Source organism: Pristiophorus japonicus, chromosome 9, assembly GCF_044704955.1.
Source record: "Pristiophorus japonicus isolate sPriJap1 chromosome 9, sPriJap1.hap1, whole genome shotgun sequence".
Classification (NCBI taxonomy): Eukaryota; Metazoa; Chordata; class Chondrichthyes; family Pristiophoridae; genus Pristiophorus; species Pristiophorus japonicus.
The window spans coordinates 30,763,098-30,782,759 of NC_091985.1; the positions used below are offsets into that span (position 1 = coordinate 30,763,098).

The 19,662-nt window shown below is 43.8% G+C and overlaps 1 protein-coding gene across 1 annotated transcript in view; it reads left to right on the forward strand.

Moving 5' to 3' along the window:
* Positions 1-19,662, forward strand: part of LOC139273871 (fasciculation and elongation protein zeta-2-like) — a 276,060-nt gene that overhangs the window by 251,082 nt on the left and 5,316 nt on the right. Inside the window, exons 10-11 of the mRNA XM_070890947.1 lie at positions 181-256; positions 6,320-6,385. Of these exons, the coding sequence (XP_070747048.1) occupies positions 181-256; positions 6,320-6,385 (142 nt within the window). The remainder of the gene's footprint in view (positions 1-180; positions 257-6,319; positions 6,386-19,662) is intronic.

Below are 19,662 nucleotides of genomic sequence, written 5' to 3' on the forward strand. Positions count from 1 at the left end.
TCTAGTATGATTGGACTTTACCAGAAGCTATCCCCCAGCCTCTTTCCCCCGGCTGGCTTTAGCCTGCAGCCAGTGGAGATGCATACAGAGATGGTGATTAAATGCAACTTGTATTAGCAAATGTATATTCATGTCACACATGGCAGATTACTATCATCTGTTTTACTCTCTTTGTGACAGTATTTGACAACGGTCATTCCTTACGAGAAGAAGGCTGGTTCCCCATCTGTAGAAGATCTTCAAATCTTGACCAAAAGTGAGTAAAGATCATTTTATAAAATACAAATTCATCCTCAGACTGTTTTTTAACTCCCAAAACACTGAGGGAAGAATTTCTTCAGTCATTTTTAGTGAATTATAATTGCAATCTTTTATACTCATGATAATGGGAACAGAAATAAATTCCCTTGTGTATATGTGCTCCGTTACTACAGTGAGCTAAAAACCCATTCAAATAAGTGTTGAACTATAATGGAATTAATTATGCTATAATTGGATGACTCTAAATATGTATACAGATGGGAACCAATTAGCTTTAGGTGTATAGTTACTGATAGTATTCAGGCAGCCTTTAATGATGGGTGACACCAGTGTATGGTCCTGAAGGGACCAATGTATCAAAACACTGCTGACTGAGAACCCACTAATGCTTAAATTATCTATCATAGAATAGAATCATTAAAGCAGAGTAGGAGGCCATTCGGCCGGCCGAACCCATACCGGTTCTCTGCAAGAACACTTCAGCTAATCCCAATCTCCTGGCCTTTCTCATTAGCCCTGCAATTTTTTTTCTTTCAGGTACAGTACTTATCTATTTCTCTTTTGAAAGCCATGATTGAATCTGCCTCCACCACCCTTTCAGGCAGTGCATTCCAGATCATAACCACTCGCTGTGTAAAAAAAGTTTTTCCTCATGTCACCTTTGGACCTTCTGCCAATCACCTTAAATCTGTATCCTCTGGTTCTCGACCCTTCCACCAATGGGAACAGTTTCTCTCTGTCTAGACCCCTCATGATTTTGAACATCTCTATCAAATCTCCTCTCAATCTTCTCTGCTCTAAGGAGAACAACCTCAGCTTCTCCAGTCTATCAACGTAACTGAAGTCCCTCATCCCTGGAACCATTCTCGTAAATCTTTTCTGTATCCTCTCTAAAGCCTTCACATTCTTCCTAAAGTGTGGTGCCCAGAATTGGACACAATACTCCAGTTGTGGCTAAACCAGTGGTTTATAAAGGTTCATCATAACTTTCTTACTTTTGTACTCTATGCCTCTCAAGCCTAGGATCTCATATGCTTTTTTAACCAATTTCTCAACATGTCCTGCCAACTTCAGTGATTTGTACACATATACCCACAGGCAGTTCCTGTTCCTGCACTCACTTTAGAATTGTATCCTTTAGTTTATATTGCCTCTCCTCGTTCTTCCTACCAAAATGTATCACTTCGCACTTTTCTGCGTTAAATTTCATCCGCCACAAGTCCGCCCATTCCAGCAGCCTGTCTATGTCTTCTTGAAGTCTATCACTATCCTCCTCACTGTTCCAAGTTTTGTGTCATCTGCAAATTTTGAAATTGTGCCATGTACTCCCAAGTCTAAGTCATTAATATATATCAAGAAAAGCAGTGGTCCTAGTACCGACCCCTGGGGAACACCACTGTATATTTTCCTCGAGTCTGAAAAACAACCGTTCACTACTATTCTCTCTTTCCTGTCACTGGGGGGAAAATTGCGGTCGGAGGCTTACTTCGGATGAATGCCTCCGACCTGAAATTTTTTTACGAAAGTAACTGGTGGTCACAGAGGCACCTTCGATTCCGGTCGGAGGCCTTCATTCGATGCGTAGTATTCGGGGAGATGACTTCCCCGTATGTCGGGAAATGCTGGAGTCATGTGAGCCTGGACCACCAATCACCCTGCCATATTCTCATTGGTAATAATGGGAACTCCGTTTTTACAAGTTCCCATTACTATCAATGAGAATAACCCCCTAAAACAAGAAACACAACATAATAAATTTTAAAAAACACTTCACATATTTAAAATTAATTGAAATTAAATGTTTTAGAAGAAATATATATTTTTTGGATCTTTTTTAAAAAATGCCAGAAAATCCTGCAACCCTGTTGCACGCTTCAGGGGGAAAAAGCACCAATTTCGCTGGACTATGCCTTGTACCTAATGATGCCAGAAGTACGCTGAACGCCATATTGGGCCAGGCAATTTGACTGCACTGAGCAGACTACCTGAAATTTTTAAAAACAGTACTGATTTAACTTGGGAGCGGTGAACCTAGTTCACAAGCACATTGCTAACATAAAAAGAAATTCAAAAAGCTTCTATAGGCATATAAATAGTAAACGCGAAGTACGAGGAGGGGTGGGGCCGATTAAGGACCAAAAAGGAGATTTACGCATAGAGGCAGAGGGCATAGTTGCGGTACTAAATGAATACTTTGCACCTGTCTTTACCAAGAAAGATGCTGCCAAAGTCATAGTGAAAGAGGGGGTAGTTGACATATTGGATGAGATAAAAACAGATAAAGAGGAGGTACTAGAAAGGCTGGCTGTGCTTAAAGTAGATAAGTCACCAGGACCGGATGGGATGCATCCTAGGATCCTGAGGGAAGTAAAGATGGAAATTGCAGAGTTACTGGCCATAATCTTCCAATCCTCCTTAGATACGGGAGTGGTGCCCGTATGGAGAATTATAAATGTTACACCCTTGGTCAAAAAGAAACTTGCCTTAATGGACAGGGTTTTTAACATAAAATGAATGATTAAATTTAATTTTTATATGTTTTAAAACTCTTACGCTGTTAAAAGTAAGCTATGCGCCTGCTTTTACCAGGCGTAAAAATTTGAAGGACATTAGCTGGGCATGAGTTGGGCAAATAGCTCAATCGCTCTGGCATGAAAGCCCTTCCTGCGGGGATGCGGAGATTTTCAGCGCATGCGCATCTTACCCCGAAAACTGGCATTTATGAGGCCTTGCCGGGTCCATTCGCACATCGTACGGATCCGGCGATGCTGGAATTTTTGGCCCATTTAGTCAATTTCATATCCATGCTGTCACTGTCCCTCTTATGCCACGGGCTTTATCTTTGCTGGCAAGTCTATTATGTGGCACTTTATCAAATGCCTTTTGGAAGTCCATGAACACCACATCAACGACATTGCACATCATCAACCCTCTCTGTTACCTCATCAAAAAATTCAATCAAGTTGGTTAAACACCATTTGCCTTTAACAAATCCGTGCTGGCTTCCCTTAATTAATCCACATTTGTCCAAGTGACTGTTAATTTTGTCCCTGATTACTGTTTCTAAAAGCTTCCCCACTATCAAGATTAAACTGACTGGCCTGTAATTGTCAGGTTTATCCTTGTACCCTTTTTTGACCAAGGGTGTAACATTTATAATTCTCCATACGGGCACCACTCCCGTATCTAAGGAGGATTGGAAGATTATGGCCAGTAACTCTGCAATTTCCATCTTTACTTCCCTCAGGATCCTAGGATGCATCCCATCCGGTCCTGGTGACTTATCTACTTTAAGCACAGCCAGCCTTTCTAGTACCTCCTCTTTATCTGTTTTTATCCCATCCAATATGTCAACTACCCCCTCTTTCACTATGACTTTGGCAGCATCTTTCTTGGTAAAGACAGGTGCAAAGTATTCATTTAGTACCGCAACTATGCCCTCTGCCTCTATGCGTAAATCTCCTTTTTGGTCCTTAATCGGCCCCACCCCTCCTCGTACTTCGCGTTTACTATTTATATGCCTATAGAAGCTTTTTGAATTTCTTTTTATGTTAGCAATGTGCTTGTGAACTAGGTTCACCGCTCCCAAGTTAAATCAGTACTGTTTTTAAAAATTTCAGGTAGTCTGCTCAGTGCAGTCAAATTGCCTGGCCCAATATGGCGTTCAGCGTACTTCTGGCATCATTAGGTACAAGGCATAGTCCAGCGAAATTGGTGCTTTTTCCCCCTGAAGCGTGCAACAGGGTTGCAGGATTTTCTGGCATGTTTTAATTAATAAGGTGTGTAAATTGCTGGGTCTTTTTGGGCATCATTTATTACAGCTACCGGCTTGCAAATGGATATCACAGTAATTTTCCATCCTTTTTAACAACCAGAGACTACAATAGCGAATCGGGAACCCTTCTTACACTCTGCCCGATTTTCTTTTCCATTGAAACAAATGAAAATGAAAATTGGGCGGAGTGCAAAATGGGCTGTCAATTCGTTATCGTCTGTCTTTGAGCTACCTTCCAAGGCAAATTTATGGGGTCAAGTTTCGGCCTGAGCTGCTCCTGTTTTTTTGGAGCAACTGGTTTACAATGGAGTATCTTAGAAATTGCAATTCTCGGCATTTAGTTTGCTCCAGTTCTAGTCAGTTAGAACAGATTCAGTTTGGAACAGATTTTTTTTTTTCAAAAGGGGGAGTGTCCGGCCACTTACGCCCGTTTTGAAAGTTTAGGCAGTGAAAACTTACTCCTAACTAACTTAGAATGGAGTAAGTGTAGATTTTTGTATGCTCATAAAAACCTTGTCTACACTTAGATAATCAGGTGCAGGTTACAAATCAGGCGTAGGGAATGGGGGAGGGGGGGTTTAAAGGGAAGTTTACAAACATTAAACACTTCAGTTTTACAAATAAAGAGCCATCAATAATAAATGATAAAAACATCAATAAATCAACCAATAAATCAATCAAAAAAAATTAATAAGAAATATATATTTTTTTAAAAATCAATAAATAAAACATTTTCTACTTACCGACTGTAGCACCGGGAGCCCTCCAACAGCGTGCTGGGATGCCCCCCCCCCCCCCCCCAGTGTGTCTCTGTCAGTGTCTCTATCTGCTTGTCTGTCTGTGTGTGTCTCTCACTCTCTGTCTGTCAGTGTCTGTGTTTCTGACAGCGAGGGGAGGGGGAGGAAGGGTTAGAGGGAGAGAGGTGGGGCAGAGGGAGGGAAGGGGGGAGGGATGGGGGAGAAGAGGAAGGGGGGAGAGGAGGAGGGGAAGGGGGGAGGAGAAGGGGAAGGGGGGAGGAGAAGGGGAAGGGAGAGGAGAGGAGAAGGGGAGGAAGGGGAAGAGGAGAAGGGGAGGGGGGGGAGAGGAGAAGGGGAGGGGTGGGGAGAGGAGAAGGGGAGGGGAGGGGGAGGGGGTGGGGGAGGCTGAACGGGCCGGGCCTGGCCGGGCCCAAGACTTCGGGCAGGGCCCGTCCCCAGCACCAGATTTACAGGTAGGCGGCGTTGGGTCGGGTCCGGGGTCGGAAGCGCGGGTCGGATCGGGGGTGGGGGGGAGGAGGGAGGTCGGGTTGGTTCAGGTCGGGGGGAGAGAGGTCAGGTTGGGTCCGGTCTGGTCCGGGTGGGGGGGGTGCGTCGGGAGCGCGGGTCGGGTCGGGGGGATGTTGAGAGGGAGGGAGGTTCGGGTCGGGGGTGGGGGGGGGGGAGAGGGAGGGAGGGAGAGGTAGGTCAGGTTGGGTGGGGGGGGTGGTTTGGGGGGGGAGCGCAGGTCCGGGGGCAGAGGCGGGAGTCGGGTCGGGGTCCGGTCCGGGGGCGGGGGGGGGGGAGAGGAGGCGGGAGTCGGGTCAGGGTCGGGTCCAGTCCGGTCCGGGGGGCGGGAGTCGAGTCGGGTCGGGAGGAAGCAGGAGCTGGGCGTGGGAGACAGCCTTTTGCACGCAGCCCCAGTGAGGCCATTCGGCCAAGTCTAGGGGCTGCGTGCTTCGGGCCCCTCCCACACAGTTTTGGGCGCCTGAAGCTACTGCACATGCGCGCCCACTGTAGCGCGCATGTGCAGAGATCCCGGCACTGTTTTCAGCGCAGGGACCTGGCTCCGCCCCCTACAGCTCGTGCTGCACCGCGCCCAGCTCCAGAGGACCTGCAGGGAGCAGGAGAATCTGTAAGTTTTTTTTAGGCGCACTTTGTGACGCGAAAAACGAGCGTCCAGGTCGGGGCTGCGCCGTTCTAGGCGCGGCCCTAAACTTGGGCCCTATATCCCATGATCTTTACTGCAAGCCTCCCATCTTCAAAAGTGGCCATGTATTCAGAGGTCAAATCTGAACCTACTTCATAGATCAGGGATTATTTTCTGTTGTTGGAATAGTGAGCACACAACCATTACTGATATGGCACATTCTTTCTTGCCCATTTCCATTTAAATAGTTTCTGCAGACTTTTGTAGTTTATAGTTATGACTGCTGTTGGTTTATTTTAAATATTCCAAAAGATTTTGGTTTTTTGTTTCACTGTAAAAGCATCTCCCGAGTTAAGAAAATCTTGATTTGAAAATCTAATTGTTGGCACCCCGTTTTAGTCCTTCAGGCAATGAAGGAAGATAGTGAGAGAGTGCCAAGCTTGCTGACAGATTACATCCTGAAAGGTGAGTACAGAATTACTTTCTAAATTGTTCACTGATTCATCAATAACTCAAGTGTTGATCAACTATAGTGTTCCATTCTTTTATATTGCCTTGTTTCAGCACTATACTTTACTGCAATGACCTATAATATGCTTGAACTGAACCTTTTATTAAAATGTGGTTATTTCAAACAGTATTGTGCAGTTCTTGGCCGTATTGGTCCCCCTAGTGTTTGCTAGTACAGGAATGAGACTAAAATTTTGTCATTCTTGATGCAGTGAGAACTACCAAAGGCTGCCTCAACTAAAATCTTGGTTATGCTGCAACTTCCAATTACAAAAGCAAGATCGGAGCACTGTATTGCTACGTAAAATGCTTGCATACATTTCTAAATGCAGGTAGGATTTGGCTGGGGGTTCCCCAATCTCTTTCTCTAACTTTGGCGGGAGATCAGCTGAAACCCCAGAGAAACGGCCATTTCTTGGGGTATTCCACCAAAGTTACGGGGGGAGATCTGAAGAATTCCTGCAGATAATCCAGGTGACAATTTTCTAAGAAACTCTGTTAACTTGGTTATCAAGACAGCTAGGTACGTGTTTATAGGATCCAGTATGTTGGAAAATCCTGCAGAACTGGATTTCAATCCATCCCAAACTGACAGGATAGAAGTCTCCTCCGTGTCTGCCAGTTCTAAGAGCTATAACTGAAGTGAGTCCATAGTACTAAACTATCCATAATTTGCTACTGGAATAGCAGTATCATTCAGTGGCTGCATGGAAAAGGGTAATTTCCCATGGATGTAGGAGGGGTGCTCTTCTAGGCTTATTATTGGGGCACAATGATAGTTATATCCTGCATTGGTCCTGCTAACACTACGTGCCAAAGTGGAAAAATGTTTCATTCTCCAGCACTGACAAAAAATTTCACCTTAGATTAATTTTTCTAAGATAACTATGTCATGAAGCAGTACCAAGAATTCTGCTGGTTTATACAGACTGCCTATAAACAACAGGGACTACAATTCAAAAATGATTATTTGGCTGTAAAGCACTATGGGACATCCCGAGGACATGAAAGATATAAATTAATGAGTATTCTTCCACTCCTTTCTCCTGAAGCTAATTCCTAGGTTTTCTAGACAGAATTCACTGTGTTGCATACACATACAACATACCTAAAGTGAATCGTACTGCATCAAGTCTAAGCTAATGGCTCTACTAAAATCTTAAGACTGTTTGGAAGTATTCTGATTGATCACTATCCACCTGACATCTTAGCCTAATTTTACAGGGTCAATAAAAGTAAACCCGTAGCTATCTCAATGGTTATTAAGTAGGCACTATATTCATAAAAGTGTTTGGCAAATTTTTTTTTCCTTATAAACACATAACGCAGTGATGTAAATTACATTAAAACACTTTGCGGCGATGCTGGCTAATATCGGCATCAAGGAAATTGTGCACAACCTTTCTGGTTTTACTTCCTCCCCAAACAAGAACAGATTTCTCCAATGTTGTTCATGAAAACGGCAGCTGTTTAAAATCAAAAAGTTACCCAGTTTATTGTCAAAGTGACAGATTTGTAGCGGAAATATTTCATTTGTAGAATTTCCATGCTGATGACAATGCTTCAAACACAAATCCTTTCCCTGCATACCACATACCTAATGAGGATTATCTGGAAACAATATGGCACGTTGCTAGGCAACCTTGATTCCCTAAAACTATACAACAAAAATCTCTGATAACAGTGCCGATTTGCTGCTAGCAAATTTGCTATTGTAAATTAATCTTCACATACTCTACAGCAAGCTGACTCTAAATGTTAAATGTATGGCAGTGACGATAAAAAGGAAAATGACAGAAATACAAAAGAACAGGAAGATAGCTGCACGTTATTGATAATTGTACCATGTAGACGAAGAGATTTATTTCCCCCTCATTGCTGTGAATGTGCAGCAATGGGCAATTCAGTCACTGACCAGTTCTGCAATTGGTTTCTGGAAATGTGGCATATATCTAATTATATATCCAGACTTTTGGGGTTGACATCTGTTAATGTCCGTTTGCGGCGGCCATTCTTAAAAATTGAATGGCCGCTGCTTTGCGGTCAACTGGCCAACCCGACCTAAATTCAGGTCGGGGATTTTTCAGCCTAGACCCGATTCCACCCGATTGTAATGATTGCTGAAAACGAGTTATCAGGGGTTGCACCGCCAGTTTTATTAAACAAAAATGCTTACTTTCCGATATTCAGCTCCATCCGTCGATCCCCCACCGTGTGGTGTGCCTGACAGGTTTTTCTGTCGGTGCACCCTTTGCAGAGTGACTGCGGCCTGGCAGCGCGGCAGCCCTTAAAGGGGAGGGGCCCATTGCCACAGCTGCAATGTAAACATTTTTGCCGACTGACTTCCCGATCAACCGGCAAAATAGTCCCCCCAGATTCTGCCAACGGGCAGCCTGGCACTCCCTCTTGGGTGCCAGGCCGCTTGCCCGGGCGAAACCCTCCCTGATAGCTCAGTGGCCAAAGATAGAAAATGTTAGAATCTCTCCCCTTTAACGGAGGGGAGAGAGCATGGTGATGTACACGTGCTGTGACGTTACCACTATTCCACCGCTGATTGACAGCGGCGGAGGCCCTGCCCAACCAATATTCAGCCAGTCAGCTTGGCTTTCAGTCTATGGCCCACCTCCATTATGATTCATTTCCTGTGGGACTTTGAAAAATTTTCAAAGTCCTGAAAATGGCTCTTCCAAGCGCACCAAGGATTCTAGCGGTAAATACCAGTCAAAAACTCATCGGTGCACTAGCTTTCTGGCGCACCTAAATTTCAGCCCCATTAACTACAATGCCTACAGAACTGTGATGGACGTTTTGTGAAAATTCCATCAAAGTTTATGAAATTCATTTAAAAAAAAGCATGTTCAGCCATGAACTCATTGACTGGCGGTGCAGATTCGAAGGGCCCAATGGCCTACTCCTGCTCCTATTTTCTATGTTTCTATGTTTCTAAATGTAGGGGCCGATATTCCTCTTTCTTCACCACCACCACCTCCATCCTACCTAGGCACAAGTCGGGCAAAGTATACCCAAAATGCACTCCGCCTGACCTGACCTGAATTTCTGGGAATTCAGGCTTTCTGCATAGATATCACTTTCCCTCAGTCAGACATGCACCCAGAAGCGAGTGCAGAACATCAAGCACTGCACAGAGGTAACGGCCACCAAATTCAGGGCCTTTTGACAGCTGCCCCAAATCAGCTGCTAGAAGGCCTCCAGCCCTCATGGCCACCTTCTTGGCCCTGTAAAAAGAAAAGACTTATCTTCGCACTGCCTCCAGGATTTAGGTCCAAGCTCTTCTCATATCTCAGACTGGGAGCCAACTCCATCGGGGAACCCCCGTGACAATACGTGGGCATCACAAGAGGGCGGAAACCTAGCAATACAGGTCCTTCCCCCCTCCCCCCACCCCCCCGCCCAACTTGCTTTGCACCTGGGAAATAAGTGTACCCCAGTAATAAAGCAGGATAAAATCAGCTCCATAAATTCCAGTTCAGTTTAATACATGGAAAGGAACATTTTTAAATTTAGTTTAGAAGTACTTTGAGTTGTTGAATGTCATCATTTACAAGGTAATCCAATATATAAAAGTATTCCATTTAACATGTGTCTGCCAAACTTCCGATTTCATTACTTAAAAGTGTTCAAAGTATATAGAGTAAGAAGACCATTCATTTCCTGCTGATTATTCTGGCCTTTCCTAAAAGGATTTATCAGAGTGGTCAATCTGTAAAAACTGGCCTCAGCAGTTAGCCTCTAATTGATCTCAGGAACCATAGAAATTTACAGTACAGAAGGAGGCCATTTCGGCCCATTGTGTCCCGGCCAGCCGACAAAGAGCTATCCAGCCTAATCCCACTTTCCAGCTCTTGGTATATCCAAGTACTTTTTAAATATGGTGAGGGTTTCTGCCTCTATCACCCTTTCAGGCATTGAGTTCCAGAACCCCACCACCCTCTGGGTGAAGAAATTTCCCCTCAAATCCCCTCTAAACCTCCTTACTTTAAATCTATGCCCCCTGGTTGTTGACCCCTCTGCTAAGGGAAATAGGACCTTCCTATCCACTCTATCTAGGCCCCTCATAATTTTATACACCTCAATAAAGTCTCCCCACAACCTCCTCTATTCCAAAGAAAACAAACCCAGCCTAGCCAATCTTTGAGGGGAACTGTCTTCACTCAGAGGGTGGTGGGGATCTCGAACTCACAGCCTGAAAGGGTGGTGGAGGCAGAAACCCTCACCACATTTAAAAGACACTTAGATGTGCACTTAAAGTACCGTAACCAACAGGGCTACAGCCCAAGAGCTGGAAAGTGGGAATAGGCTGAATAGCTTTTGGTCGGCCAGCGCAAACAAGATGGGCCAAAATGGCCTCCTTCCGTGCTGCAAATTTCTATGATTCTATGAAAACAAACCCAGCCTATCCATTTTTTCCTCGTAGCTAAAATTCTCCAGTCCACGCAACATCCTCGTAAATCTGCTCTGTACCCTCTCTAGTGCAATCACAACTTTCCTGTAATGTGGTGACCAGAACTGCACGCAGTACTCTAGCTGTGGCCTAACTAATGTTTTAGACAATTCAAGCATAACCTCCCTGCTCTTATATTCTATGCCTCAGCTAATAAAGGCAACTATTCCTTATGCCTTCTTAACCAATTTATCTACCTGGCCTGCTACCTTCATGGATCTGTGGACCTGCACTTCAAGGTCCTTTTGTTCCTCTACACTTCTCAGTATCCTACCATTTAATGTGTATTCCCTTGCCTTGTTAGCCCTTCTCAAATGCATTACCTCACACTTATCCGGATTGAATTCTATTTGCCACTGTCCTGCCCACCTGACCAGTTCATTGATATCTTCCAGCAGTATACATAGAAACATACAAGATAGGTGCAGGAGTAGGTCATTCGGCTCTTCGAGCCTGCACCACTATTCAATAAGATCATGGCTGATCATTCACCTCAGTACCCCTTTCCTGCTTTCTATCCATACCCCTTGATCCCTTTAGCCGTAAGGGCCATATCTAACTCCCTCTTGAATATATCCAATGAACTGGCATCAACAACTCTCTGCAGTAGGGAATTCCACAGGTTAACAACTCTGAGTGAAGAAGTTTCTCCTCATCTCAGTCCTAAATAGCCTACCCCTTATCCTAAGACTGTGTTCTCTGGTTCTGGACTTCCCCAACATCGGGAACATTCTTCCTGCATCTAACCTGTCCAGTCCCGTCAGAATTTTATATGTTTCTATCAGATCCCCTCTCATCCTTCTAAACTCCATTGAATACAGGCCCAGTCGAACCAGTCTCTCCTCATATGTCAGTCCTGCCATCCCGGAAATCAGTCTGGTGAACCTTCGCTGCACTCCCTCAATAGCAAGAACGTCCTTCCTCAGATTAGGAGACCAAAACTGAACACAATATTCCAGGTGATGCCTCACTAAGGCCCTGTACAACTGCAGCAAGACCTCCCTGCTGCGATATTCAAATCCCCTAGCTATGAAGGCCAACATACCATTTGCCTTCTTCACCGCCTGCTGTACCTGCATGCCAACTTTCAATGACTGATGTACCATGACACCCAAGTCTCGTTGCACCTCCCCTTTTCCTAATCTGCTGCCATTCAGATAATATTCTGCCTTCATGTTTTTGCCACCAAAGTGGATAACCTCACATTTATCCACATTATACTGCATCTGCCACGCGTTTGCCCACTCGCCTAACCTGTCCAAGTCACCCTGCAGCCTCTTAGCGTCCTGCTCACAGCTCACACTGTCACCTAGCTTAATGTCATCTGCAAACTTGGAGATATTACACTCAATTCCTTCATTTAAATCATTAATGTATATTGTAAATATCTGGGGTCCCAGCACTGAGCCCTGCGGCACCCCACTAGTTACTGCCTGCTATTCTGTTTATACCAACTCTCTGCTTCCTGTCTGCCAACCAGTTCTCTATCCACGTCAGTACATTACCCACAATACCATGTGATTTAATTTTGCACACCAATCTCTTGTGTGGGACCTTGTCAAAAGCCTTTTGAAAGTCCAAATGCACCACATCCACTGGTTCTCCCTTGTTCACTCTACCAGTTACATCCTCAAAAAATTCTAGAAGATTTGTCGAGCATGATTTCCCTTTCATAAATCAATGTTGACTTGGACCGATCCTGTCACTGCTTTCCAAATGCGCTGCTATTTCATCTTTAATAATTGATTCCAACATTTTCCCCACTACTAATGTCAGGCTAACCGGTCCATAATTACCCATTTTCTCTCTCCCTCCTTTCTTAAAAAGTGGTGTTACATTAGCTACCCTCCAGTCCATAGGAACTGATCCAGAGTTGATAAACTGTTGGAAAATGATCACCAATGCATCCACTATTTCTAGGGCCACTTCCTTAAGTACTCTGGGATAGTTTTCCTTAAGACTATCGGCCTTCAATTCCATCAATTTTCCTAACACAATTTCCCGCCTACTAAGGATTTCCTTCAGTTCCTCTTTCTCACTAGATCCTCGGTCCCCTAGTATTTCTGGAAGGTTATTTGTGTCTTCCTTTGTGAAGACAGAACCAAAGTATTTGTTCAACTGGTCTGCCATTTCTTTGTTCCCCATTACAAATTCACCTGAATCTGACTGCAAGGGTCCTATGTTTGTCTTTACTAATCTTTTTCTCTTAACATATCTACAGAAGGTTTTGCAGTCAGTTTTTATGTTCCCAGCAAGCTTCCTCTCATACTTTATTTCCTCCCTCCTAATTAAACCCTTTGTCGTCCTCTGCTGAATTATAAAATTCTCCCAGTCCTCAGGTTTGCTGCTTTTCTGACCAATTTATATGTCTCTTCCTTGGATTTAACACTATCCTTAATTTCCCTTGTTAGCCACGGTTGAGCCACCTTCCCCGTTTTATTTTTACTCCAGACAGGGATGTACAATTGTTGAAGTTCATCCATGTGATCTTTAAATGTTTGCCATTGCCTATCTACCGTCAACCCTTTAAGAAGTTTTCTTCTTCATTATCAACCACACAGCCGATTTTAGTATCATCTGCAAACGTCTTAATCATACCCCCTACATTCAAGTCCAAATCATTGATATATACCACAAAAAGCAAGAGACCTAATACTGAGCCCTGCGGAACCCCACCGGAAACAGCCTTCCAGTCACAAAAACATCCATCAACTATTACCCTTTGCTTCCTGCTTCTGAGCCAATTTTGGATCCAACTTGCCACTTTGCCCTGGATCCCATGGGGTTTTACTTTTGTGACCAGTCTGCCATGTGGGACCTTATCAAAAGCCTTGCTAAAATCCATATAGGCTACATCAAACACACTACCCTCATTGACCCTCCTTGTTGCCGCCTTAAAAAATTCAATTAAGTTAGTCAGACACGACCTTTCCTTAACAAATCCATGCTGACTGTCCTTGATTAATCCGTGTGTTTCTAAATGAAGATTTATCCTGTCCCTCAGAATTCTTTCCACTAATTTTCCCACCATTGAGGTTAGGCTGACTGGCCTGTAATTACTCGGTCTATCCCTTTCTCCCTTTTTAAACAAAGGTACAATGTTAGCAGTCCTCCAGCACCACACCTGTAGCCAGAGAGGATTGGAAAATGATGATCAGAGCCTCTGCTATTCCTCTTTTGCTTCTCTTAACAGCCTGGGATACATTTCATCATGGCCTGGGGATTTATCTACTTTCAAGGCTGCTAAACCCCTTAATACTTCCTCACTGATTATGTTTATGTAACAGGAGTGGCTATTTAAACATTTCCCACAGGACATAACCAAGCAATGGTCGTAAAGGAATTGGCCAGGATAAACATAGGTTTACTTTAGCATCTCAACAGTGCTCCACACCCCAGAATACTTGTGAGAAATGCTACTAAGTTACAAAATTTATAAACTAAAACGTAAGATCAGTATTTACAAACTTCTGGGATGCTATTTTTGGCAAACATAGCTGAGTGGCCTAAAATTGTAACAGGTACATGATATCCAGATTGTATGCACGCTTGGCCAGGTAGCTATTCTTAAATGGAGTTGTAGGCAGCATAACTTTACAGTGGTATGACTTCATTACTAAAATACTAAACAGAATTGCTCAGATTTTAAGTGTATGAAAGTTCTAAAGTTAAAGTTAATATCGGATTAATCCAATATGGTGACAGTAAGAGTGTGTCTTTTCACAGATTGCAGATTCAACTCCTTAGCCTGTTTGACACCCCAGCCTGTCTGATTCAGTTGTAACAGCCCTGGCCTGCTGTCAATTCAGCAGTCGGGTGATGCAGCTTTAGAGAGCTGAGCAACCCCATGTCTGGAGCAAGAGCTGACATTCTAAGCACGTGGACTCACTGTTGACCAGCAATGATTTTGGTGCCAGCTGTGGAAAGCCCAGAGTCCCCCTTTCTGGTTGAGGGCAGACTGACCATGGCCCCAGTGGGGAATCATTTTTAAATTGAAAGACCATGTATGACGCTAACAAAATTGTCTCAACGTCAACTAAAGCGGTTTACTAACAGTGTGATGATGTGGATTGAGAAAACTGTTCATTTAATTCTCTTCAGGTTTTTTCTTTTTGTTGCTCTTTGATTTTTATTTCTGTTGAATTTACATTTTCTTTCCTTTCCTCTGTCACCTGACTTTTCTTTGTTTTGCTTTTTTGTTGTGCTAGCACTCGTATAAAGGCTGGATTGACTGAGGTTTGTGTATATTGTCTGCAGAACAGAGGGCTCTGGGATGTTTGATGTAACTAGTACATGTATATTTGTGCACTTCTTAGGAACTAGTATCCTGGTCTTTTAACATGGTGCAACAGGAATGATTATTACTTGTAGTGGGTGATTACAAGGTGGTTGTGCTAATGAAGGGGTTCATGCATGTTTGTCTCCTCACCACAACCCCCAAATCTAGTAACTGCCTTTTAACCAATTCATTTGTTTTCTATAATGTATACCATACCTTGTGTTTTGTTTTCAAATCAATGGGCCCAAGTTTTGACTGAATTTGCTCCAATTTTTTTGGAGCAACTAGTTTTTTTTGGGAGTATCCTAGAAATTGCAATTCTTCACATTTAGTTTGCTCCAGTTTCAGTGAGTTAGTTTGGTTTCGTTTTAGTTCAGTTTTTTTTTCAAAAGGGGGCATGTCCAGCCACTTAGCCTGTTTTGCAAATTTAGACTGTGAAAAGTTACTCCAAACTAACTTAGAATGGAGTAAGTATCCACTTTTGTATGCTCAGAAAAACCTTGTGTAGAGTTAAGAAATCAGCGCAGCTAGCCAGAGATGGTGTTGGTGGGTGGGGTGGAGGAGGATGGGGGGGGGGGGGAGTTGCGGAGAAGGGAAGAGAGAGCACTAAACACCTTCACTTTTAAAAATAAAGAACCATCATCAATAATAAATGATCAATCAATCAATCAATAAATAAAAAATGTAAAGTTCCTACCTCACCTTCTGCAGCACCTATCCGTTCGAGAGCACCGGGAGCCCTCCAGCAGTACACCGCAGCACACGCAGCCCTGCCTGCCTGATTACATTTTCAAGTAGTCAGATGCAATGGAAGGCAGCGGCCGGCCACTCGGCCCAGGCTAGGGACGGCAAACATCGCGTCGTCCCTTCGGCCAGGGATAGGGTCGCCCGGTGACAGGACGCACTGGGAGAGCCAGGAGCTACTGCGCACATGCGCAGACTCCACTGCGCACGCGCCCAGCTGCCAGCAGTCTTTTCGGCGCAAGGCTGTAGCTCCGCCCCCCGCTGGACCTGCTGCGCCACGCCGAGTGGAATGGAGGCCTGAAGACCGTCCAGAATACCGAGGTACTTTTTAGGCACACTTTTAATTCTACAAACTCAGCGCATCTCTCAGAGGTGCGCCATTCTAACCAACAGTTGAAACTTGGGCCCGATGTGTCTAATCACAGCACTGTTGGTAGAAGTACGTTTGTTTTATTATGTAACCATATGTAGGTAACCAGTCACTTGACTTCCTTTTCTCCACAAAAAATAAGTTCTCTTTCCCACATCTATGGATGTGAAGCAGAAGCATGTGCCCTGTGGATATCTTCATAAATCTGGTACAGATAGAGACCCCCCTTTACTAAATACAGTCAGGTTTTGGTAATGTGAGAAAACCTCGTATCCTTTCAAAAAATGCTGTTGGTTTGTTAACATCTGCAATAATAATTGAAAGTCTCTAGTGACGTATTAGGATAGTTAATTAGAGGAATTACAGCCAAATGTGGACTCTGAAGCCTAGAATCTAAAATTGCTGCAGGATTCTGAACTAACCTGGAAATAAATCAGCACAATGAGTATGAGATTTTAAGGACCTGTACTTATTAAAATAACTTAAGGGCAGTGTGTTCAAGGTGATCAGATTCTTTACAAATGACACTTGCTTTATGTTCTGTTTTTGGTAGATCCCCAATGAACTATTCTTGGTCCCTCCTATTTTTCATCTACATCACTTGGTGACATCATCTGAAAGCACAACATCAGTTTCCACATGTACACTAACGACACCCAGCTCTACCTCACCACCACCTCTCTCGACCCCTCTACTGTCTCTAAATTGTCAGACTGCTGGTTCGGCATCCAGTTCTGGAGGAGCAGAAATTTTCTCCAATTAAATATTGGGAAAACCAAAGCCATTGTTTTCGGTCCCCGCCACAAACTCCCTTCCCTAGCCACTGACTCCATCCCTCTCCCTAACACCTGTCTGAGGCTGAATCAGACTGTTCGCAATCTGGTGTCATATTTGACCTGAAATGAGCTTCCGACCACATATCTGCAACACAGCTAAGACTGCCTATTTCCACCTCCATAACATCGCCCGTCTCTGCCCTTACATAGGAACAGATGTAGTCCATTCGGCCCCTCGAGCCTATTCCACCATTCAATGAGATCATGGCTGATCTGCGACCTAACTCCATAAACCTGCCTTTGGCCCATATCCTTTAATACCTGTGGTGAACACAATGCTATCAATTTCAGATTTAAAATTAACAATAGATTAATTGCCGTTTGCAGAAGAGAATTCCAAACTTCTACCACCCTTTGTGTGTGGAAGTGTTTTCTAATTTCACTCCTGAAAGGTCTGGCTCTAATTTTTAGACCATGCCCCCAGCTAGAATCTCTAACCAGCGGAAATAGTTTCTCTCTATCTACCCTGTCTGTTTTCCTGAAAACTTCGATCAGATCACCCCTTAACCTTCTAAATTTTAGGAATACAATCCTAATTTCTGTAATCTCTCCTCCTAACTTAACCCTTGAAGTCTGGGTATTATTCTGGTAAACCTATGCTGCACTCCCTCCAAGGCCTTCCTAAGATATGGTGCCTAGAACTGCCCACAGTACTCCAGGTGTGGTCTAACCAAGGTTTTGTACAGCTGCAGCATGACTTGTAACCCCTTGTATTCTAGTTCTCTAGATATAAAGGCCAGCATTCCATTATCCTTTTTGATTATTTTCTGTACCTGTTCATGAAACTACCCTGTTCTATCCTATTTAGGTTCAAAGTGGATGACCTCACATTTGCCTACATTGAAATCCATTTGCCACAGTTTTGCCCATTCACTTAATCTATCAATAGCCCTTTGTAATTTTGTGCTTTCATCTACACTGCCTATAATGCTGCCTATCTTTGTGATACAGGTATTGGTAAATTTGGATACTGATTTTCTATGCCATCATCTAAGTTGTTAATAAAGATTGTGATTGGTTGAGGCCCCAACGCCCCTGTGGGATACCACTAGTCACATCCTGCAATTTAAGTACCTGCCCATTATCCCCCCTCTCTATCTCTTGCCGCTCAGCCAATTTCCTAACCAGGTCAATAATTTGCCCTCAATTTCGTATTTTCTACCTTAGATGACAGTCTCTTATGTGCGACTTTATTAAATGCCTTCTGGAAGTCCATATAAATAACATCCATAGACATTCCCCTGTCCACTACTTTAGTCACCTCTTCAAAAAATTCAATAAGGTTTGTCAGTTATGACCGACCTTTCATAAATCCATGCTGGCTCTTTCTGATCAACTAAAAATGTTCGAGATGTTCGGTCACCCTATCCTTAACTATAGACTCTAGCATTTTCCCAACAACAGATGATAGGCTAACTGATTTATAATTCCCTGGTTTCGCTCTTTCGCCATTCTAAAATAGCAAAGTTGACATGCGCAATTTTCTAATCTAAAGGAACAGTTCCTGAATCGAGAGAACTTTGGAAGATTATAGTTGGGGCATCTGCAATGTGCTCACTTACTTCCTTTAGAAACATAGAAAATAGGTTCTGGAGTAGGCCATTCGGCCCTTCGAGTCTGCACCACCATTCAATAAAATCATGGCTGATCATTCACCTCAGTTCCCCTTTCCTGCTTTCTCTCCATACCCCTTGATCCCTTTGGCCATAAGGGCCATATCTAGCTCCCTCTTGAATATATCCAATGAACTGACATCAACAATTCTCTGCGGTAGGGAACAACTCTCTGAGTGAAGAAGTTTTTCCTCATCTCAGTCCTAAATGCCTTATCCCTTATCCTTAAATGTGACCCCTGGTTCTGGACTTTCCCAACATCGGGAACATTCTTCCTGTATCTAACCTGTCTAGTCCCGTCAGAATTTTATATGTTTCTATGAGATCCCCTCTCGTCCTTCTAAACTCCAGTGAATAAAGGACCAGTCGATCCAGTCTCTCCTCATACGTCAGTCCTGCCATCCCAGGAATCAGTCTGGTGAACCTTCGCTGCACTCCCTCAATAGCAAGAACGTCCTTCCTCAGATTAGGGAACCAAAACTGAACACAATATTCCAAATGAGTCCTGGCCTAGGTCCAGTACAACTGCAGTAAGACCTCCCTGCTCCGATACTCAAATCCCCTAGCTATAAAGGCCAACATACCCTTTGCCGCCTTCACCGCCTGCTGTACCTGCATGCCAACTTTCAATGACTGATGTACCATAACACCCAGGTCTCGTTGCACCTCCCCTTTTCCTAATCTGCCACCATTCAGATAATATTCTGCCTTCGTGTTTTTGCCACCAAAGTGGATAACCTCACATTTATCCACATTATACTGCATCTGCCAAGCATTTGTCCACTCACCTAACCTGCCCAAGTCACCCTGCAGCCTCTTAGCGTCCTCCTCACAGCTCACACCACCCACACAACTTAGTGTCATCTGCAAACTTGGAGATATTACACTCAATTCCTTCATCTAAATCATTAATGTATATTGTAAATAG